This window comes from Fukomys damarensis, unplaced genomic scaffold (genome assembly GCF_012274545.1).
Source record: "Fukomys damarensis isolate Sample0158 unplaced genomic scaffold, DMR_v1.0_HiC HiC_scaffold_23, whole genome shotgun sequence".
In the NCBI taxonomy this organism is placed as follows: Eukaryota; Metazoa; Chordata; class Mammalia; order Rodentia; family Bathyergidae; genus Fukomys; species Fukomys damarensis.
In genome coordinates this window covers 51,460,824-51,483,768 of record NW_022900935.1, presented here as the reverse complement: position 1 = coordinate 51,483,768, position 22,945 = coordinate 51,460,824, and the positions used below count along the sequence as shown (strand labels likewise).

General features: G+C 52.3%; 1 protein-coding gene across 1 annotated transcript in view; it reads left to right on the top strand.

The window, feature by feature from the left end:
- Nucleotides 1-7,998, top strand: part of Cacng4 (calcium voltage-gated channel auxiliary subunit gamma 4) — a 29,008-nt gene extending 21,010 nt beyond the window's left edge. The window contains exons 4-5 of the mRNA XM_033767412.1: nucleotides 4,138-4,278; nucleotides 5,081-7,998. Of these exons, the coding sequence (XP_033623303.1) occupies nucleotides 4,138-4,278; nucleotides 5,081-5,619 (680 nt within the window). The 3' untranslated portion in view covers nucleotides 5,620-7,998. The remainder of the gene's footprint in view (nucleotides 1-4,137; nucleotides 4,279-5,080) is intronic.
- The last annotated feature ends 14,947 nt before the right edge of the window (nucleotides 7,999-22,945 follow it).

Here is a 22,945-nt window from a genome sequence, read left to right as displayed (position 1 = left end):
TGTGAGGACTGGGCCACGTGGCAGGAACGAGACCCTTCAGAAGAAATGCAGCCTCTTCATCCCCCAGCCTGGCGGAAGGAAGCTCGGGGAATAACTCCGTGCCCAGCACTCTCCTCCAAAAGCCAGTCTGGATCCTTAATGCTTTGGTCCGCACAGTCGCCCTCCTGTGACCCAAGGCAGGATGGGGAAGGATGGAGTGAGGATCTGCAGGGGCAGATGAAATATGTGCCCAGCCAGCTTCAGTCCCTCTTTGGGGTCCTCGAACTCCACCACCAGTGTCCCCAGGGAGGACCCAAGGGCTGGGAGGGCCACAGAGTGATTGTCTCAAATAAAGTGATGGTAGCAGTGATGAACAGTTCAGGCTTCTTTGGGACACAGCCAAGGTCATCACCAAGCCCAGGAACGCCCACAGAAGCCAGGGTCACTGGCTTTCAAGTCTTTGGTCTCCAGGGCCAGTGATTTAGCTCAGTGGTTCCACCCCCTGCCTTGCAAATGCAAGGTCCTGAGTTCTATCCCCGGTACCAAAAACAAGTATTCAGTCTCCAGCAGGTTGGGAAGGTGGGCAGAGCTGACGTCCCAACGGGGGTGTCTTTCCACTCGGTGGCTGCAGAGAAAGGGATATTTGGCCCTGAAAACTGAGCTCTGCTTTTGTCTCTGACCATCTTTCCCCTTCAGAGAGCAGGTGAGCTCAGAGGCAGAGGGGGTGGACACCTCACTGAGACAGGTCAAGGTCACAGTCCCCACAGCCACCTGGCCTGCATTCTCCAGGTCACGTGTCCCCAGTATCCAGCCTTCTGGTCTCTGTTCATGTTGTTGATCTCCAGAGCAGGAGGAAGCACAGGAGAAAGATCTCACAAGGGGCTGATACTTGGAGAAGGTGAGGGTTTATCTTCGTGGGCCTGCTGTGTACCAGGCACTATATTCAGCCCATTGGTCACAGTAGCAAAGGCAACAAGAGTTCTGGCGGAGAGCAGGGCTGTGGAGAAAGTTCCGTGGCAGAGGTGCCTGCTGGTAGCCTATTACAGCGGCAGCTCGGCTGTCCAGGTGTAGAACTCCAGAAGGCCCAGGTTGTGTCTTCACATTTTGTCTTAGACAATTCCGGAAGGAACCCAACCCTGAGCCACGCGTTCTGAAGCCTTCCGGAGAAGCCAGGCTCGCACCCTGGGTTGTCGTTGTCACTGGGCTCCTGAAGGCCTCGGAGCTCTTGCAGTGTGCCCGTTGGTGTGTACATCCTCAGCCTAGGATTTGGGGGCGTGCACACCCTGCCTGCTAGCTCTTCCATGGGCCCTGCTGGCTCCGAGGTTTCCAGCTCATTTTGCCCTGAGCCTGGCGCCCCCCTCCCGGGTCCTGCACTTCCAGTTAAGTGGATCGTGTCGGTGCTGAGCCACAGAGAGCGGGTGTTCAGGCTGCTGGGAGTCCGAGGTGGCGTCCATCCTCTGGGGAGACACACACCATCACCGGGGCTTGACGTGGCCAGCCAGAGAGGGGCTGGATGCCAGCCACGTCATCTTTGAGACACTCGACCAGCACCAGTGTCCATGTCAACCCCGACTGCCATCTGCACATCCTGACCACAGGTGCACGCGCAGTAGGGTGGATGGTGGCTCTGTGCCAGGCCTGGGCCTCGGGTGACCCCGGAGCCCGTAGGCTCCATTCTCCCCGGCTGCCCTGACCAGTCTGCAGGAAGAGGGCACCAGGTGGGGAAGGGTCCTGGCCCAGCCGTCTAGCCAGAGCAGCTCAGAAGCACATTTCAGAAGCACATCGGAAGCCCACTCCCAGCGCCTGCGGCTGCAAGGAGGAAAGAAAGGAACTGGGGAGGAGGTGGTGGCACAGAGAAGAGGTTCATTTAACGCCCCAGACAATCCCTCATCTATGAAGAGGGCCCGCACTGGTGGCTGTGCAAACAGGAGACAAATGCAGCCTTCAGAGGCTGTGAGGCCCCAAGCCAGTCAGCTGGCCCAGGAGGGGCATCTGCCTGCACTCCCTGACTCCATGTCCCCACTGAGACCACCAAGGCCTGTGTGGCCGGATTTCTCCAGGGCTGGAAGGCGCTCGGGCTGAGCTGTGGACTCCTCATGTCCCTCCTGCCTCACACTAAGGGAGGGGACCCTCAAGCCCTACTGTGTGCTCAGTGTTTTCTCACAGTAAGTCTCTGAGTAGGCGTTCATTTCCTATAGCTGCTGTAGCCAATAATCACACACTATGTGACTTAACAGAAATTGACCACTTACGTTGTGGCAGCCACAAGCTCAAAATCAAGGTGTCAGTAGGACCCTGTTCCCTCTGCAGGCTCCGGGGGGGGGGCTCTTTCCTTGGTGGCACTGGCTTTTCCTGGCCCACATCACTGTACTCCCTGCCTCTGTCTCCGCACTGCCACCCCCCCCCCATAAGAGCTTTGTTTCCTCCTAGAGTCAGGGACCCGCTGGCTCATCCAGCATGCTGTCCTCTTGACATCCTTAATTGCATATGGGAAGATTTTTTTTTTCCAGTAAGATCAAGTTCACAGCTCCTGGGCATTAGAACCTTCACACATAAGCGGGTGGGGGATCCACCCTTAGAAGTTGGTGTTATTACTATTTCCTGGGTACGAAAGAGTGGATTCCAGAGGACACTGAATCTGTCTGCCTCAGCATCCCTTGCTGGTCAGTGGCAGAACCAGGGTGTGTATCTGCTAGACGTCACGGTCCACAGGCCTCTCACTGTGCCTCTCTGCCTCCTCTGTGGCTTCATGCATGGCACGAGTCTCCCCATCCGCGTCTCTTGCCAGGGATGAAGATGATCATGGTGATGATGATGATGATGGTAGAGAGGAAGAAGATGAGCAGAAGGCATATCATTTAGGAAGCACATACTATGGCCAGGCCCTGTGCAAAGAGGGGCTTTACATGCACAAAACCAACCACAGGACATCGGAACGACAATGTGACAATGAACTGCCCCACCGCATTCTTGGTTTCATTTTGAGGTTTTAGCCAACTGCAGTTCAGAAATATGGAATGGTATCTGGGGATGTTGGGACGCATCTATAATCCCAGCACTCTGGGAAGCTAAGGCAGGAGACCTGCAGGTTCAAGCCGAGTCTGGGCTACTTAGCGAGAGCCTGTCGCAAAACTTAAAAAGGGCCGGGAATGAAGCTCAGCGTGAAGGCCCTGGATTCAGTTATTTAATTTCCAGGACTGAGTGAGAGCTGGGGGTTCCAGGAATAAGTGATCCCTATGTTTTCAATAATTTTATTATATCTGCATAATCGTTCTATGTTATTATTGGTTGTTGCCAATCTCTTACCTCACCTAATTTGTGAACGTTATATATGTACACATAGCCAAACACAGTACGCAGACAATAATGCCTCAGTTCCCAAGCACTTCTGTTTGCAAACAGTTTGGTTTTCAGCCAAAAGCACTGAGCAAAACCTTGCTTCCATTCCTAAACTCACTGGGGGACAAACACACCCATGGCTATCTTCCCCACACAAACACAAACACAGGCATCGTCCCTGAAGTCATAAAACAAATTAAGTTCGTACACTGAGGTACCACAGCATGTAGGGCTCGGGACTGTCCACGGTTGCAGACATGTTCTGGGGGGCTTGGAATGTAGCCCCTGCAGATGGCGGGGAAGACGCTGTTATAAACCACGTCTCATAGGTGGGGAAAGTGACTCTGGAAAGTGGCTTAACCGAAGCCGCACCACCACCACGTCACAGAGCAGGTCTGCACCCCGTCTCACCTGGGAAGCCTTGCCTCCCAGCCTCCGTCTGGCTTCCCCTGCGACCAAGGCCCCGGAGCCTGTCGGTGACGGACCTCAGCAGGCTGGGAGGTGTAAAAAGCATCTGGTGCAGCCCGAGATCACGGCTGTCACTGTGGCCTCCCCAGTGCCGCTGTGGGACTCTGCTCCCTCCCGGTTGACTGAAGTATGACCCACGCCCAGGGAGAGACTGAGCCAGAGGTGGGCAGTCGTAGCTCTGAGCCACTCGGTGCCCGAGCAAACTGCAGGCTTGGGGCTTTTGCTGCCTTGGCCCACCCGGCCTCAGGGGGAGGACCTCAAGCTGCAGAGTTCCGGGGAGATGTCCCTGGCTGTGGCCCGGGAGGGCGCTGGTCTCACGGCCTTCTTTGCTCTGTCCCTTCCCTGGCCCAGGCATTGTGCGAGCCTCCAGCATCTTTCCCATCCTCAGCACCATCCTACTGCTGCTCGGAGGACTCTGCATTGGCGCCGGGAGGATCTACAGCCGCAAGAACAACATCGTCCTCAGTGCTGGCATCCTCTTTGTGGCTGCAGGTGAGCGACCCACCCAGGCCCGCTGCCCACCCAAGCCAGTGCCAGCAGAGGAGCTGGGGACCCGGAGGAGTCCATGCACACGCGGTCCCCATAGCCAGGGCGTGTGCATCCTGGCGGGAGGGACAACTGAAATTGACACATGTAATTAACTTTAAAAATCCAGGTGTATGGGGCCTGGGGAGTCCTCGGCCTAACAAGGCTTCCTTCTGGAGTGACCAAGGGTCTTGGACTTAGAGGTGCTGGTTACACACATTGTGAATGTACTAAATGCCACGAGTTCTGCACTCCCAAAAGAGCAAGTGTGCAAAGTACAACCAAAGCCAGGTGCTGGGTGCCTTATGAGCCTGTAATGGGGGGCCTGGCCAAGGTGGGGTTCAGGGAGGTACCTGAGGGAGTCGAGGGCAGCCAAGACCTGAAGAAGCTGGCATGGTACAGACAGGGTGAGGGCCCAGAATGGAAGCAAGTGGCCTTTGAGTAGAAGAAACGGTGTAACTATTTACACAGCACTTACATTGTACCTGATTTCTTATACCTAACAGTGCACGGGACGACAAACACCACACTATTTTATAGCAAGGTCTGCAGCATCTGCAGATGTTGGTATCTGCAAGGGGGTCCTGTGGATACCAAGGGACAACTGTTCTTAGAAGGAAAATTAGGTACCAAGGTCAAGAAGTACTCAGCAGGGAAGGAATGGCCACCAGCCCCTCCTCTGGCCACCTGTTCCCCGTCCTGTTGCTCCAGCCTCGGGTCTAACCCCTGCCTCTCCTCCTCCCCAACCCCTCCTTTTGCTTCCTTTCAGGCCTCAGTAACATCATAGGCATCATCGTCTACATTTCCAGCAACACAGGTGACCCCAGTGACAAGCGAGACGAAGACAAAAAGAACCACTACAACTATGGCTGGTCCTTTTACTTTGGTGCCCTGTCATTTATTGTGGCAGAGACCGTGGGCGTCCTGGCTGTAAACATTTACATTGAGAAAAATAAAGAGTTGAGGTTTAAGACCAAACGGGAGTTCCTTAAGGCTTCTTCCTCTTCTCCTTACGCCAGGATGCCGAGCTACAGATACCGACGACGGCGCTCCAGGTCTAGCTCGAGGTCCACTGAGGCCTCACCCTCCAGGGACGCGTCCCCCGTGGGCCTGAAGATCGCCGGGGCCATCCCCATGGGGGAGCTGTCCATGTACACGCTGTCCAGGGAGCCACTCAAGGTGACCACGGCAGCCAGCTACAGCCCGGACCAGGAGGCCGGCTTCCTCCAGGTACATGACTTCTTCCAGCCGGACCTGAAGGAAGGCTTCCACGTGAGCATGCTGAACCGGCGGACCACCCCCGTGTGAGCTGCCTGCTCTCCTCTCAGCGCTGGCCTCCCCCAGCACAGCTGTTTGTGTCACGCAGGAGGGCACGTGGTCTTTAGGACACATGGACGATGAACTGAAGCCAAATGTAACCCTTCCTCCTCTACAGACAGTGTCATGGGCTGGCTTAGAGGGAAGGAAGCCAGGAGCCTGAAACAGGGGCTGCCAGAGAAACGGAAGGCTGACTTTACCGCCCCCATAAAAAAAAACAGTGCTTGGCACCCCTGGGGTTTCCAAAACCTCCGGGAGGTCCAAGAGCTTTCCTGAGGCTGCGAGGGAAAACTAAATTGAGCCATTATCTCCTGCTGGAAACAAATCTTACCAGAAGAATGGGATTTTGAGGTCTTTGCTCTCTGCTGGACACTGGGCCACCAAAGGCCACTCTGGGCACAAGGGGCTTCTGGACACTTTTTGGCTGCTTTTGAACCAGAAGTTCCTGTGTCTTAGAGCAGAAATGAGGATGGCAAAACTCATTCCCTCCTCTCCCCTTTCTCTCTCTCTCTCTCTGGTACGCCGGCAGGGGACTGTTGGTGAGAAATAATCATCCTGAAGAGAAACTCTGCAGCCAACTGGTGCTTTGGCTTTGTGCTTTCCTGAGGCTGCTTCCCTCACCTGAGGAGACTGAGGCCCGTGGAGGTGCTGAGGAAAGACTGGGGCTGTGGATGGCTTTCCTGTCTGCTTCTGCAAGTTTCTGCCTCACTCAGAATGGGCAGGACACACCAAACCTGAGTGTCTGGAGGACTCCACCGGTTAGAGGAAAGGTGGCTTCACGCCCTCCTGCAGTGTCCTTCCCCACTGGCCTGAAGAGCAGTTCTGTCCCTGCGGGAGCACGGGAGGAGGTGGAGGCAGACTCCCAGGCCCCCAACTGGCATTTGGCAACAGAAGCCTGAACCTCTGTGCAAGAAAGGAAGACTCAAGAGAAAACAAACCAAAAAACAAAACAGAACACGCATCCATTTCCTGGGTAGTTATGTATCCCGACCCATCTCAAATCAACACCAGGAAAACAAATTGTGTTCATTTCTTTTTCTTAAAAAGTAGCAGCATCATGTCCCCCAACTCCTGTAATTGCAATCTAGTCTGCCACCACCAGCAAAGACGCAGAGGAGGAAGTCTGACTGAATAGGCCAAGCTGAGCTTTCCTTCATCCTTAGGGGAGAGGGACCTCTACACTGTTCAAAACTGAGCAAGTAGGCTCTATGTTTTGCTGTTTTCCAGCCATTTTCCCCTTTCTGAAACAAGCAGAGAACATGAAAGTGTGCCCGGGTTCGGAAGAACTCTGAAACATGGAACTTAGCTTCTTTTCTATAAAACATGTGCTTTCTAAAGAGAAATCGTTTCTTACTTTTTGAGACTTCTTAACCAATCCTGAACAGTCATCTGTGATCCTGGTAGGTGTCGCACTTAGACATGATGAGCAAATTCTTACCTCAGCCATCTGCTCACCAAGCCCCTGGGCCGACCCAGCCCTAGGAGTTCAGAACCCAGTCTGTGCGGCCTGACCTTCGTCCTTCCCTGCTCGCCCTTCACACGCAGGAAAGGACATCTCGTGTCACATCTCCAGCCAATTGCCCCTGTGTGCCGATGAGCTGAGATGCGAGGCGTCCAGGGCTCCTTCGTGGTTGCTCTCTCCTCCTGGTGGAGTTGGCTCCCGACGGTGATGTGTCTGCGCATGCGTAAGAGTGAGCACCGCAGCGTCTGGGCTTGTGGCCTGTCCCCGCTGCAGGCCACCCCTGGCCTGCCTCCCCGCCACCCTGGCCTTTCCTCCACACCTCCACCACCGCACTGGTTTCTTTCTTACCAGGCTGAAGAAAGATCCACCGTCCAGCAAGGCCCGAGGACTTGTCTTCTCTCTCTTCCAAAAGCAAGGCAGCCTGGCTATTCCTTGCACCCAAGCTGCCCCAGACGTTTACTGTGGTTCCTTAAAGAAAGCTGTGCTCCAATGAATCCTACCTCTTGCCCTGTCCCAAATGGAGAACGCAGGGCCCACTCTGGGTCCAAGAAAGAGTAGAAAGAAAGGGGAAATACAACGAAGAGGGACAGAAGGAAGGGAGCAAAACAACCTCAGTCGCTCCAGCCTTCACAGCCTTTCTCCCCACTGCCGTCCTGGTTCAGGGACCCTGGTCTCTGGCTCGCCCTTCCTCCAGCCAGGCCTGCCAGGCAGAGGGACAGAGCTGGCTCCCTGCTGTGGCCAGTCTCAGACCTGGCACCCTTCTGGGAGATGTGTGGCCTGAACCCTCTTCCCACCTCCCTCCCCACTGTGTGCCAGTTAAGCACCTGTGATCCTGTACCCACTATTGGTTTGGGATTAGTTCTGTCTTTTTTTTTTTTTTTTATTAAATAAAAAAATTTTTAAAATGTTCCCCTCTTGATGTAGGGAGATGGGAAAAGAACCCCGCTTGAGTTCTCTTTGCGGGCACTTGGTGTCCCGGCTGTAGGGGACACCAGACCCTCCAAGAGAAGTTGGAGGCTGAGGGTTGGGGTGGACAGTATCTGGCCAAGGCCGATTTCTCTGAGTTGAATCTTGGTCCCTGGTCACCTCCCCCAGGACTCTAGCTAATCTTAGACTTCTGGATGATACCATCAAGGTGATTTCCCAGAAGACAGGCAACCTCATGGTGTGGTGTAGGCATCCAGGCAACAGAGCAAGCCAGTTTTGTCCTCAGAACTTGTGGTGGAGATGGCCAGACTAAGTCAAGCCATGGAGATGCTAGGTTACCTAGTGGGGTTTTGAGGAAGTCTACTCACCAGCCTCCTTTCCTGAGAAATTCTGCAATGAAGAAGTAGAGGAGCCCCAAAACCAAACTATGAGCAGTGTCTTGGGCTTCCTTCTGCCATTACAGGGCCAAGCCATCCAATCCCAAGCAGAGCAGCTGACCACTACTGTCCCCTGGAATAGGGAGGAGCGAGGTAAGGGATAGACAGGGCTCAGAGTGGCCGCGTTGACCTAGGCACTCCTGGACAACTACTGTCAGCTGCCAGGGTGGGCCCACCTTGGGGGTGGGCCCTGACTGGACATCAGCCTTCTCCTCAGGACTGAGGAAGGAGAGATAGTCAGAGACTCTCTGTTCTTCCCATGCTGTGACTCAGGGGATCCAATTGATCCAATTCCACCTTCCCCTTTAAGGAATAAGACTGTGAGTCTTCCTGAGAACTACAGGCTTCAGTGCCCCTCCCAGAACCAAGAGAACCAAACTTTTGAGCCTTCTTTGAGGACTTTGCTCCCATGCAGGCCTTTGCACTCTGGTCCCAGAGAAGGGTGGTGACCAGGGAGGCAGTGCCTCTGTGTCCCTACACCCTCACACTCGTGCCTATGGCATCCTCTGCTTCTCTGAACTTTCTGCTCTGGCTTTTTAACCCTCTTTCTTCCTGCCTAAGAAGGGCAGCTGGGAAATGAATGTTCACATGCATATGTGCTGAGCCACCAGGTCTCAAGGCCAGGACAGACCTCTGTCAGGTCCCACCAACAGCCCCTGGCCAACCTGGAGGCTGACTGCGCGGCCAGCGTGGAGCCAAAGCTGCCTGGAGTTGCCTCCTCATGCCAGAACTTCCGTGTCCCCTGTTTATTCTTACCCCTGAAGAAACTCTTGCTCAGCAAAAGCCTCACAGCCATCCTGGGTAGACTCCCATTCCAGTCTGCATGCAGGGCCTGACCACCACCCCACAGTCTCATGATCACATGTTTCCTTCAGCTAAAAATCTGTCTCTGTATCTTCCAGAGTTAGGTCTGTAAGAACCCACATGGAAACCAGTGTTCCAGCTCCTAATGAAAATACTAGTCACAACCCCCTTTTACCCTTCACTCACAGGCTAACTCCATAACCAGCAAGTATGTAATGGCTTATCACATTAGACGTTCATTTCTCATTCATGATACCCACTCAGCAGGGCGGGGAAGCAGTTCCTGCTCCCCATGGCCATGCAGATTCAGAGTTCCCTACTGTGGAAGTTGCCCTGAGCATGGACATCTAGTGGGCATATAAGGACAGCAAAAATAAATTATCTTGTGGGTAGAGATCTACTGGGAGATTTTAAGAGATCATCAAGTTGTGATTTTGCCTGTGCACATGCCATTAGACAGAATCTAATCATGTGACTATATCTGAAAGCAAGGGGAGATGGGAAATGTAGTCCGGCCAGGAGGACAAAAATAGTTTGGGGGAGTGGTGCTCAGTCTCAGCCCTTGGTGGGTATCTTTCCATACACCCTTCAGCTCCAACGTGATGTCTGACCTTGTCTCTGCTCCAGATGCCCCATTGTGAAGTGAGTCCAGGGTACCTTCGTCCCAGGTTGGGGGAGCAACCGTGACTGAACAAGAACACAACATCACTGGACATTGTGACCAGCAGGACCAGCAGGTCTCTTACGTCAGTGGATCTGCTCATCATGAAGATTCATAGGGTAGGGGGAAGATGCATGGTTGGAGAGAGAGGAAATGGAAGGAAGAATAAAAGAAAGGCAGCACCTTTGGGGAAAGCAACCATGAAAAGGTAGATACTGCTAAGTCAAGGGGACATTTGTGTCTCCTACATCTGGAGACATTTCAGTTGTCATAACTTGAAGACAATGCAATTGGGTTTACTGGGTAGGGGCTGAGGAGGCTGCTAAATACCCTGTGAAGCACAGATCGGCTCTCACCCCACCCCCACAAAATGATCTGCCGCCAGCACTGATAATGCTGAGGCTGAGAGTGCACACCAGCCTGATGCCACAGTGAGAGAAAACAAGAAAGGAGGAGGTCATAAAGCAAGAGCACAGCAGGTGTTTGGCACTGGCACCTAGACTGGGGGCCTCTTAGGAAAACACCTTGATTTATTCCTAGAATTCCTTTCCCCTCGATGTGTTTAGACTTCTGCCTTTTTCCCCCCCTTCACTTTTGACCTATCAGTTTCAGAAATAGAATTTGGAGGTTGAGGAAGAAAACAGAAAAATGGCCAATTAGAGCGGAGGGCACAGATACCTCTCAAAGCTTTGTCCGTGGGCTTAGGGGCAGAAGGATGATAGAATTCAGCAGCCCAGAAGCCTGGCCCAACTCAACACAGGAATGGGCTGCTCCTGGAGTCCTCCTTTTCCTGCATCCTGGGAGCTGTGGTGCCAACTCCTTCAACGAGAAAACAAAGATACCCCAGCTCGATGACCGGCATCAGAGTGAATGTTCAAGAGTGCTGATGGCCCTCAAGACGTTTTGCATGATGGATTGCTCTAGAACAGCCCTTGGAGGCGAGGCTCTGTGGGTTTCCTGTGCCCATTGCTCTTTCGTTTGGGAGAATCCCAGCATCCCCCTGCATGGCTACACCCAGGAGAGGCCTCCTATTGCCAGTTCCTCCTCTTGCTGGTGCCCATTTATGGGAACCTTCTGTGTCCCCCAGTCTGCCAGGTGGCCAAGGTACTTCACCATTGCTGCTTTCTTTGCAGGCCCCAGCAACTCTGACACCCCCTTGGGGTGGCCTTGGCATCACAAAGGTGATGCAGGTTGCCAGAGCCCAGTCCTAACCAGCTCCCATGTGCCCAGCTGTACCAAGAGGGCCTTTTCCTCAGTCCCTAGTGTGAAACCACCTGAGCTGAGGCTGAGGGAGAACAGGGAGCTCCGAAGCAGCTGTGCAACTTTAGCTCCCTACACAGAACCCACTGGAGCACTCCACCAGCCACCCTAGAGGTGAGAGGCAGGGGAGGGGAGGAAGGGCAGCTCAGGGACCTTCGAATGCACAGGGGAGATGGGCTGAGGCTCCTGGTTGAGATATTAGTAAACTGGCAGCATTTAACAGATGTGCCGAAGCCTGCTGGAGCAGAAGTCTGCTGCTCCGCTCACACCCTTGCCCTTGTCCCTGCAGGGAAGGGGAGAGGACGCCTCTTTTCTGACCTTGGTCTCCGTAAAAGCATTCTAGGGAACACAGTAATGCCCATGGGACATCCAGAGCACACAATTTAAATTCTAATAGCCAGGTTCATTTTACAAATAATAATATACCCATGCTTTCTTGAGCCTAAGACGAATACGGTTTGCCTTTAAAAAATTCAAAACACACAGGAAAGTTAAAGAAGAAAATAATCTCAGCCAAAATCCTATAGCCCAAGAGATATGTGCAATTAACATTTCAATCCCCACAAACATGGGGTGTCAGGGGGTTATGGCTTAAGAGTCTACCTCTGCTCTACTCATCACGAGTCATCTTACATCTTTAAATATCCCTCAAAATGTACATTTTGTTTCAGTGCTGAGTGAGGGTGAAAGCCAGGGCCTTGTGTGTGCCAAACGTGAGTTTTACCACTGAGCTGCACATGCAGCCCTCAATGAGAGCATCGTTTTCAGTGACTACATATGGTGGAGATGCCACTATTTACCTAAGCAGGGTCCCATTGCTAGACACAGCTTATTTGCTTATCCCTAGATCTTAAGTGACAGCTGAATGGCCACAGTGCCAGGATGCTCAGGAAGCGTTTGGTTCAGATTTCATGATTCCTCACTCAGAGCTTCTGGCCCAGCTTTATCCTAGAAGCTCCACCTTCAGACCTGGTCAGGAACTTGTCCTCATCCAGGGCCGGAGGGCTGGGAGGCTGGCAGCCGTGCCCCAACTACCCCTCTCCTTCCCCAGTATCTAGTAAGCAGCTTCCTACCAGGTTTCCCTAGGAAGGCTGAGATGCTTCATCCGAGCAGATCATGACTTACCCGCCACATAAGGCCCCGCAGGCACCTAGTATATCAGTCAGTAGCACTGTGTAACAAATTACTCCCAAACCTCATAGCATTAAACAACCATGAAGCATTCTCAGAGAGTGTTGTCTCTGCTCTACACAGGGCCAGGATGCTTTTCCTCTGCTCCCAGTCGGGGACTTCAGCACTGGGCTAGAGTCCTCTGGAGACTCGAGGATTCACACATCTGGTGGCAGAGGCTGACAAACAAATGCCTACCCGCAGCCTCTCTGAGTGGCCCGAGTCCAAGGGCAAGTGTCCGGAGAACGGGCGAAACGTGTGGCTCACGGGAGCCACCGAGCCTCCTTCTCACTGTCCTTCCAGGCCTAGGTAGTGGACAGCGTACTTGGTTCCAGGGGAGGGGAAGCAACTCCAGCTCTGCGTGGGGCCTGACAGTGCCCTGGAAAGCAAGTCCAGAGCAGGAATGGTCGTCCGTGCCGTCTGCCCCATCCCTGCCCTCGCCTGCACCCTCTGCTGACTCGGCTCCTTCTCCACCTGCGGACCCTTCCTTCCACCCTCCATCCGCACCTCCCGTCTGGGACTCCCCACGTCTGTGCTTCTCTTTGCTGACGCCTCTCCCTGCCTCCTGGGACGAATGATCCCACACCCTCTTCCCTCCGGACGCTTCTCCCCTCAGGCTTCCCCGGAGAAAGCTGTCTGCTCTGCAGAGCTTCCTACGCAGATTCCCAGTGCAGCACCCCGGCTGCCCGGCCCCATCCCCAGTTCCAGAGTTCCACGGCGGGCAAGGGAGCAGCGAGGCTGGGGAAGCTCGGCATCCTGCAGAAGGCTGGCCCGGAATGCCCGAGACAGATCTTCTTAAGCACGCAACTGCCAGCAAAACCGCTGGCACAATCTCAGGCATAGAATTCTGACGGGAGACAGTCATGAACTCGGGGAGCGCCCCTCCCAGCCATCCCTCCTCCAGCCTCGGGGTAGAAGCCTTGCGGGAGGGCCTCGGTGAACCGTCCTGTAAGCCACTTCTACTGTCATCCTCCAGCTTCTTCTTGGCCACTCCCTCGTGTTTGTCCAAGGTGACACCTCTGGTGTCTCCTCTTTGTCCCAAGTCCTGCCACATCGTGCGAAATCACATCAGCACCCACACAGCCGACCGCTCCGTCGACTTCCTGGCCTCAGCTCTCTGGCCTCGTCACCTCCTCTTCCTTCCTCTCCAACCTGGGCCTTGCCCCGTTCCTGCCTGTCCCCTGCATCATCTCGAAGGCCGTTGTCTGGCTCTCTCATTCCAGCTTCCCATGCTCCACATTGCTCCCATCCTTCCCACCTCTGTGCCCGGTCCACACCCTCGTCAAGCCTCCGTGTCCTGACCTCTCTCCTCTCTCTCTCTCCTTGTATCTGCAGGGCCAGCTGCACTCCCCAGACCGCGGAGAGGCATCTCTTCACCCTGCATCACGGGCACTCCAGTTCGCTAGGCCTCTGTTCCTCCTGGCTTTTCCCCAGCGGACCAGCCTCAGCCCTCCTTCAGGGTCACCTTCCACCGCTCCTCCCCACAGCCAAGCTGCAGGATGACGTCAGAAGAACCACACAATTAGCAAAGACAAGCGACAGCCTCCTGGGAAGTCCACATCCTGCCCCTGGAACCTGGCTCTGTCACCTTGTGTGGAAAAAGGGGCTTTGAGGCTACAGTTAAATCAAAAACTTTGGTATTTATGTGTCAGTTAAAATTAATTGTTGTGAGGGCCAGGGATTTAGCTCAGCGGTTCGGTGGCCTGCCTTGCAAGTGCAAGGACACGAGTTCGATCCCCGCTACCAAAATTTTTTAAAAAATTAATATTGTGAGATAGGGAGATTCTCCTGGGCTCTCTAGGTGGACACAGTGTAATTACCAAGATCCTTGTAAAGAAAAGAGAGAGCCAGGCACAAGAGTCAGAGGAGATGAGATGGCCAGAGCAGAGGCTGGGGAACGGCATTGCTGGCTTTGGAGATGGGAGGGACCATGAGCCAGGGGAAGCCACCAGAGGGTGGAAATGCCAGGGGAAGAGTCTCCCCTCAAGCCTCCAAAAGGAACACAGTGGACCTGACACCTTGTTTTTTTTATTCATTAATTTTTATTGGTACATTTTAGGTAGCCGATATGATAGTATTCATCATCGGAATCTTGTACCTTTACATGACGTATCTTGGTTCTTATTTCTCCCCCATTCCTCTGCACCCACCTCAATTCCTCCACCCTTCCCTATTTACAAAGTCTTTGTCTGCAGTTTTTTCCCTTTCTCTTACTTTTTCCTTTCCCTTCTTTCCTTTCCCCTACTCCTCCCGCTTCCTCTTCCCCTTTAGACCTTTTCTTCCTGTTTCACATTATCTATTATACATTCTGATTCTTATTCACACTTTCAGTTTCTCACATCAGAGGAACTATTTGGTATTTATACATGTGTGTCCTATTTATTTCACTTAAGAGTATGGCCTCAATGTGCAACCATTTAGCTATAAAGGACTCTAGTTTCTCATTCTTTATGGCTTTTATTTTTTTTAATCTTCTTTATCCAGTCTCCACTTGATGGGCAGTTGGGCTGTTTCCAAGTTTTAGTTGTTGCCAACTGCCTCTATAAACATAGGTGAGCGTATGTCGCTGTGATATAATTCTTTTAATTCTTTTGGAAAGATACCCAGCAGAGGGACAGCTGAGTCAAATGGAACCTCTAATCCTAGTTGTTCAAGGTATCTTCATATTGATTTCCACAGTGGTTGCACTAGTCTGCACTCTCGCCAGCAATGAAGAAGGGTTCCTTGTTATTGGTTGATTTCTTGATAGCAGCCATTGTTTCTGGGATGAGATGGAATCTCAGTGTTGTTTTCATCTGCATCTCTTGAATGACCAGTGATGTTGAAAATTTTTTTCATATGTTTATTTGCTGTTTTTACTTCGTTGTCTAAGAAATGTCTGTTCATTACAGACACCCATTTTTTAATTGGTCTTTATATTTGGAGGGCCTGATTTTTTTTAGTTCTTTATATATTCTAGATAATAGACCTTTGAGGAACAGCTGCTAAAAATTCTTATCCACATTGTAGGTTGTCTCTTAGCTTTGTTGTTGGTTTCTCTTGCAGTGCAGAAGTTTTTAATAGGATGAGATCCCAGTTGTTGATTCTTTGTGCTAGTTCCATGCTATTGAGGTTTTGTTCATAAAGTCTTTTCCTACACCAATGTCTTCAAGAGTTCTACCTAGCCTATCTTCTAGCAAGTTTAGTGTTTCTGTTTTAATATTTAGATTTTTTCATCCACTTCGATTTTAGTTTAGTGCATGGTGAATGATAACGAGTCTAGTTTTAATCTGTGGAAGGTTGAAACCCAGTTTTTCCAGCACCAGTTATTAAAGAGGCCGTCTTTCCTCCAGTGAGGGTGTTTGGCTCCTTTGTCGAAGATGAGGTGGCTGAATGCGTCTGGAGTTGCCAACACCTTGACTTTAGCCTGGTGAGACATCTGACCTCTGAAGTGTAAAATAATAAATTTACCCTGTTTTAGGCAGTAAGATCATGGCAGTTTGTTCCAACAGGAACAGAAAACTAACACAGTGCCCAGAGATATACACCAGACCGTGGTCCACTGCTTCCCAGCAGTAACTCTCAATGCCCCTTCCCGGCTCTTACCCCAACCTTCACCCTGCACCCTCAAACTCCTACCTTCTTACTCTCAGAAGCTGACACCCCTCCCAGGTCACCAAGGAAGCAGAAGCCTTTCAAAGGTGACTCAGCTCCTAGTCCCCCGACCTTCCGCATACAAGTTTGCTCCATGACTCGCCTTGTGCTCCATCCTTACCATCCTGGTGCAAGAGGAAGGCCTCCTCTTCCTGTCTGACTCCAGCCCTTCCATCTGATTCTTCCCATCCCCTCCCCTAGAATCTTGCTTGAACATATAACACACTGAAATCATACCACTCTTAAGACTGCAGATGAGCCCTCCTCCAACCTACATCACCCTCTAGCTTTCTGCTCCATTCTCCGACTTTCTTCCCAAGCTAAGCACTTCATAAGAATGATCTGCACTTGCTCTCTACCCTTCCTGGCCCTCCTCTTCCCCTCAACTATGGCAGTTGGCCTTGCTTTATTACCTGCCAACTGTTAAGACCAATGGATACTTCAGTCTTCATCTCTGTTGCAGCTGACCTTACTGGGCGCTCTTGCCTCTGGAGGGGTCCTCTGTTCTCCACCCCAACACTCCCCTCTTGGTTTCCTCTACTTCTCTGGCTTCTCTTTCTCAACCCCTTTTGGACTTTGCTTCCATTCAGAATCCTTTAAATCTCAGACTACAGCACCCCAGGGTTCTGCGGTTATTCCTTCCCTCTTCACCTGTCAAACTCCTGGAGCAACCTCATTCCCTCCTCTAAGTCCATGTTTCTAACTTGGCTCTTTCCTCCACCTCCACCTCTTCTCTTGGTGCATGTATGGAAGACTATGTTTGTCCTCCCAGATTTGTTCTCCCCTCTTCCACAGTGAGAGCGTTCTTACCATGTGGCTACTCAACTAATCCCTGAGGCTCTTAGGTATAAATCTTAGGTCATGGGCATAAATCCTGCCAGCTCAAGTGCTCTGTGCTGCTTCTGTATGTATGGCTTATAGGGAAACTGTTCGACTTAACCCCCACCTCTTCCCCTTCTTGTGTACAGGAGCTACAGCAAAGGAGCACGGAGTCTGGATTTGAACCCATCACCCCAAAACCTAGTTTTTCTCCCTAACACATTTTGTCTTTGTCAACAGCATCATCGTCCACCAAGGTCCCCATATCTGCAAACCTTACTCTTTCTGTCCCATATTTGGTCCTTCACCAGATCCCTGTGAGCATGCCACTTGGGGTCCTCCAAATGGGCCCCTTCTCGCTTGGCTCCCACCTAGCCTCCTTGGTTCAGGCTCTTGGCAACTAATGGCCTCTTCCTATGGCAGCCTCGTCACCGTCAATCACCCGCTTTCCCGCTGGCCCAGGCAGATGCACACACATGGATGTGCCGCTCGGGCCCTTCAGCAGACCTCAGCACTCTCTGGAGAGGTGGACTTCTTTATGCATGGTATGTGGGGTCTTGTGAGGTCTGATCCCTTCCTTCTGCTCTGGCTTCTCTCTCCCCGTCCCTCCCTCTTCCTGCACCTTCGCAGACATAGCCATGTGCCACTTATAAATATTCCAGACCCCGTTCTTCTCCACAGCCTCCACACCCCTCCATCCCTTGCCAGGCTCGGCCCTAACCCGACTCTTTCTGCAGTTTATTCATGAGCTCTCTTCTGACCCCTGTAGCACTGCTTCCTCTGCCCTCATGACCGGCTGCCTTAGTCAGCCTTTCTTTGCCGGGACAAATCACCGAACACTCAGAACTCAGAAGAGGCTCACGGTTTCAGTCAGTGGTTGGCTGAGTCCATGCAGAGACATCATGGTGGAAGGGCTTGGCAGAGCAAAGCTGCTTAGTTCATGATGCCCAGAGAGTAGGGGAGAGGAACAGCCAGAGAGGAAGAGAACAGGGACTGTCTATAGTACCCCAAGTCACGTCTCCATGACCCACCCACGTGTGTCCAGAAGTGTGCTTTACTAATTCCCTAGATGACTCCCCAGCCAATCAAGCTTAACCACCACCGTTGGAGTCCCCAAGAGCACCCTCACCTACTTTTTATTTTTGTACTGGAGATTAAATGCAGGACCTTCCAACTGGGAAATACCCCCGGCTCCTCCCAACCTTTTTAAAGATTTTTGAGACAGGTCTCGTTAAATTGCCAAGTTGCCCAGGCTCTCCTCAATCTTGCAATCTTCCTGTCTCAGCCTTCCATACTACTGGGATTACAGATGGATACCACCACACTCAACTTTCAGGTACTCTTTGTGATTCACTGAAAGGACTGACAGAACTCAGGACAGTGATCACAGTCACAGCTACCACTTACTGCAGGGGACAAGATAGAAATGAAAGTGAACCAAGGAAAAGGGTGCACAGAGCAGACTCCAGGGGAGACCAAATGCAAGTTTGCAGGTATCCTTTTTCCAGGAGAGTCTTATAGTCAGAGTTTAATTCTGTCAGCAGTGACCCGTGACAACTCATAGAAACTACTCCTTGTGCTGAGGATTTCTTTAGTGGGGCTCAGTCACATAGGAATTGAGTGCTTATGTGAACTAACTTGGCTACTCATTATCCAGCCTCCTGTCCAAGAGGTTAAATTATCTGGCAAGGGCCACAGCCCCCCACCATAAATCTCATTGCTCACATAACTGGTGTGGCCCAAATCCCCAGCCTTGTTGTGTAGGACAGTCCAAGGATTTAGGCATGTTTCCTAGAGTAACCCAGGCCTGATGAATTAACCTGTGTTCCCAGAATGCCCTCTGCTTCCCCTGTTAAGCCGCCATGACAGTGGACTCACTGCCTGGGGTGTGTCCAGCTCTCCCACCAGACTGTGGCCCCTACTCATGAGATCAGCCCTAAGGTGATCAGCGACTGTTTGATGAGTGACTGACTCCAGGGATCAGTGATAATAACAGTCACAAGGTAATACTGCCCTAACTATCACTCCCCGTTCTTTGGGAGCCACTGGCACTGCCTGATTCCTCCAAGATCCTTTCCGGAGGGAGAATCATAAGGTAGATGGTCAGCAAAGATCTCCCTCCACATGCTTGTCTGTTACTCTTGGTGGAGGGGTAATCACTGTTCTCGCTCTTCTCACTCTGCTCTGCTCAATGCCAAGATGTCACCCACCGCTACCCAGGCCATAGGCACCAATACTGCAGACTCTTTGCCACTGGAAGTCCCAGGGGCCCTCTTGTGAGGTAATGCACATTACTGTCTCCATGTACGTAAGCCCCCCCCACCCACACACACATTCACTATTACACTTAATTCTTACCCTAACCCACAAAGTAGACATCACCTTCCTGCAATGTGAGCAAGCACGTGGGTTCCAGAAGGTGCCTAGTCAGTCAGTCCGCAGCACAGCTGGGCTCGAGGCCACGACTGGCTCTCTCAGGAAGTTCCCACCCTTTCCCCAATAGCCTTGCGAGCCAAACGATGGCCACTTCACACACAGGCCCAATTTTTGTCACATTCTACCCATACAATTGTTTATTTCATCTTTTCCTGTAAATTGACCTGTTTCAATTTAGGCCTTGCCATAAAGAAATGCTTTTAATGAAAGCATAGGTTTGGTACTCCTGACACTTGTCCCTGGGCATGCAGCCTGCTCTCCTCCCCTTAGGATGTCTGGGGTGCATTTTGAGAACTCCGCCATCAACCACAGCCTCCCAAGGGCCCCCAGAGGCGGGCCCAGCACATGGCCTGGCCTGTCCTGTCCTGGAGTTTTGCCCATATTCTCCACACTGGGTAGGTTCTGCCCAGGGAGCCCCTCCGCAGTCCCCTAGTATCATGTGGATGTTACAAGGGCTGGAGCGCATCATTTGCTGTGCCAGGGTGGGGATGGGGGTCCCCGGGAGTCTAACCTGCCGTGGGTGCTGCCTCCAGGGCCTGGAATCAGGGTTGTCTAAAATCTCCCAGGGACCATGGGAGTGAGGAGAGGAAAGTTGCCCAGGCAGAGGGGTCAGGCGGTGTGAACAGGATGAGGGCCTCTCAGAGGTGCGGTGATCTGGAAAGAGGCCCTTCCCAGACTTCCCTGAGGCCAGGCACCATTTCCTACTTTGCGGAATGCAATGCCTGTGCATTATATTAAACCCACCTCTGCTGCCTCGCTGCCTGGCTCTCCCGGAGCTCAGGGAAGGGTGTTTGGGAAGCGTAGTGATGCACACATCTGGGGCCCCCTGCCCTGAGGCTCCCAGGATGGAACTGAGGGCTGCAAGCCTGATGGACAAGGGAGGTGGCCTTGGGAGATCGGGTGGGAGGGACCCTGCTTTTCTTTTTAAAATCTTAAAATTAAACATTCCAGGTCATCCCTCAGCTTAATTAAGCCTCACAATCAGATTATGTCATTACCAAAGAATGTTTCTTTGTCCCTGATCTGGGCTTCAGAATAAAGCCCACCTTGGGAAAGTGCTGTTTTTCTTCCTTCATTATATTCTGGTCTTTCTTGGGAAAAAGAGCAATTTTTTTTAGGACAAATGAAAACGGATTCATTTTGAAGGAGCTGAGTGTGTCCGTGGAAATGGTGGCTCTCAGAAGCAGCTTCTTTTTGAACTTGACTGCACAGAGGGTGAAGGTGATGGTGTCCTCCAAAGACAGCACTCAGCACCTCAAGGCGAGTTAGCCATTGGTCCAGGTGGTCCCCGATCTGCCCCTGGGACCACTTCTTAAACCACATGGAAATGTCCTTCAGCTCATCTGAGAGAATAAAGTATTTGAGTTTCTGTCCCCTTCTTCTGCAGTTTCTCCATCCATTCAATAAGCATCCGCGCCAGCGCTTGGGAGGCTGAGACAAAGGGATTGCAAGTTCAAGTCCTGACAAGAACTTAGGGAGGTACTGTCTCAAAATTTTAAGACATTAAAAAGGCTGGGGATATATCTCAGCCCCAAAGCCCTGAGTTCAATCTCCACTATCTCACACCCACACAAAAACATTTATGCAGATGAAGTTCCTAGCCTAGGCTTGGAGACAGGATAGGCCCGTAGGGTAGGCCTAGAATGAATACATAACATAGCCTCAGGACCCTCGTCCGTGGTCCACTGGACAAAACCTATGCAATTGTAGTCCACACACAACAATAACAACAATAGTCACAGCCATCCCGTACACCTGCTGCTCAGCCTGCCACAACAGAATGCCACAGGCTGGGTGGCTTGGGCAGCAGAAGAGTGTTCTCTCAGGTGTGTAGGCTGGAGCCTGAGACTGTGGGGCCAGCTCCCCTCCCTGGGCTGCAGGCAGCGGCCTTCTGGCTGTGTCCACACATGGCAGACAGAGACGGGATGTCTTCTCATAATCCCATCGTGAGGACCCTGCCCTTACCCTCACCCCAAAGGCCTCACCTCCAGACACTGTCCCACTGGAATTTCAGAGGCACCGTTCAGTCCTTAGCCTCTGTCACGCACTAGCTGGTAAAATGCTTCATCGCTAATCCTCGCCCCGGTCCCTCCAGGCTCTTTGCCCTCATTGACAGAGGAAGAAAAGGCAGCTTACAGAGGCTCTGGGACTTCTGGAAGCCGCACCACTGGAGAGCAGTCAGCAGGCTGTAATTCCAGCCGCTAGCCCAGTCCATCCAAGCTTTGCCCACTGTCCCGCTGCCTCCCCAAACACCTCCCGCCCAGTGCCCCTGGAAGTGCAGCGTCCACGGGGACCTCAGGGCTGTAGCCCACCCTAGCTCCCTGCAGATGCTGGTGATCGTGGCTGCTGACTCCCCCTTCCTGGCCCGGTAAGGCCCTCATGGTGCAAAGCCACAGCCTGACGGCAGCCTTGTAAGCAGAAAAGGTCTGTTTGAGGAGATTGAGGAGATTTAAGAAACAAGGAAGAGAAAGAAGGCTGGCCTGCAGTCACTGAGCTGCCAGCAAAGTGGCACGGCCTCCACAAAGGGCTTCAAACGGAAAAGGCCATCAGAGTTTCATGCTCCAGACCTGCCCCCGCCGTGGGAAAGTGTGGCAAGAATCACTCCATGGCTGCCCTCACTGAGGGAGACCTGGCTTCTCTGTTGGCCCACAGTGTCACCATGGCCACCGCCGAGTGAGCCCACACGCCGTGTCTACCTTAGGGCATTTTCCAAGACCCCCAGAGATAGCACAGGGGCTCAGGGTGCCCACCACTCCAGAAAACCCAGAATACATTTGCATTCCTCCAAATGACCCCCATTTACTTGTAAGGATAAAATTAAATTGCTTCTTTCAGGCTGCGGTGTCTTAAAACACTAGAACCGTCTTCGGGCTCCCCCCACCCTGCAACTTCACTAGGGTCCCTGGCACATACACAGTAGGTCTGCCCAGCATCCCAGGAGCCACCCCAGCTTCCTGGTTTCAGAAACTGGGTCTACATGAGCCGCGCAAAGGGCTCAGTCTGCGCCATAACCCAGCATCCAGGAGTTCTCCAGGGAGAGGATCCACCTTCCCGGAGACACTCACTGAGCGGGGCAGGGTCTGTGGCAGGAAACTGCGGGTCAGTCAGCAGTCGGCAGGCATGGCTTGGCCTCCCCTTGGAGCACAGTGTGGGGCACTGTGAGTGAGAGAAGGAGAGAGGAAGGAGGTTTAGAGAGAAGCTTTGGAGATTATAATCTGGTGGAGGAAAAACGAAAGCTGAGCTGGAATAGCATGAACACGTTTGTGGCTGGAGTCTGTCTCTGCTCAGCTTTGATGCCTATTTGCTGGCCAGTTCTGACTTCTCACATTTGTCTCTCTGGGTTGTGGCTTCCCCTTGGCTCACAATGGATCTTGAAGGTTTCTTCCAACTCCGACCCCTGGTTCAAAGAATGGGCTCTGGATTGTGGTACTTGGCGTCACCATTTCCTTGCTGCATGTTGTTGGGCGCGTCTCTGAGCCTCTGTGTCCTCGTTGGGAAAATATATTCACCCGTGGATTAAGGTGAAGATTAACTTTGAGGGTCAAGCGTGGTGCATGCCTATAATCTGAGCACTTGGGAGGCTGAGGCAGGAGGATTGCCCTGAATTCAAAACCAGTCTGGGCTATGTAGTGAGTTCAAGAGCAGCCTGAATTACAGAGATCTTGTCTCAAAAAAAAAAAAAAAAAAAAAAAAAAAAAAAACTATGAT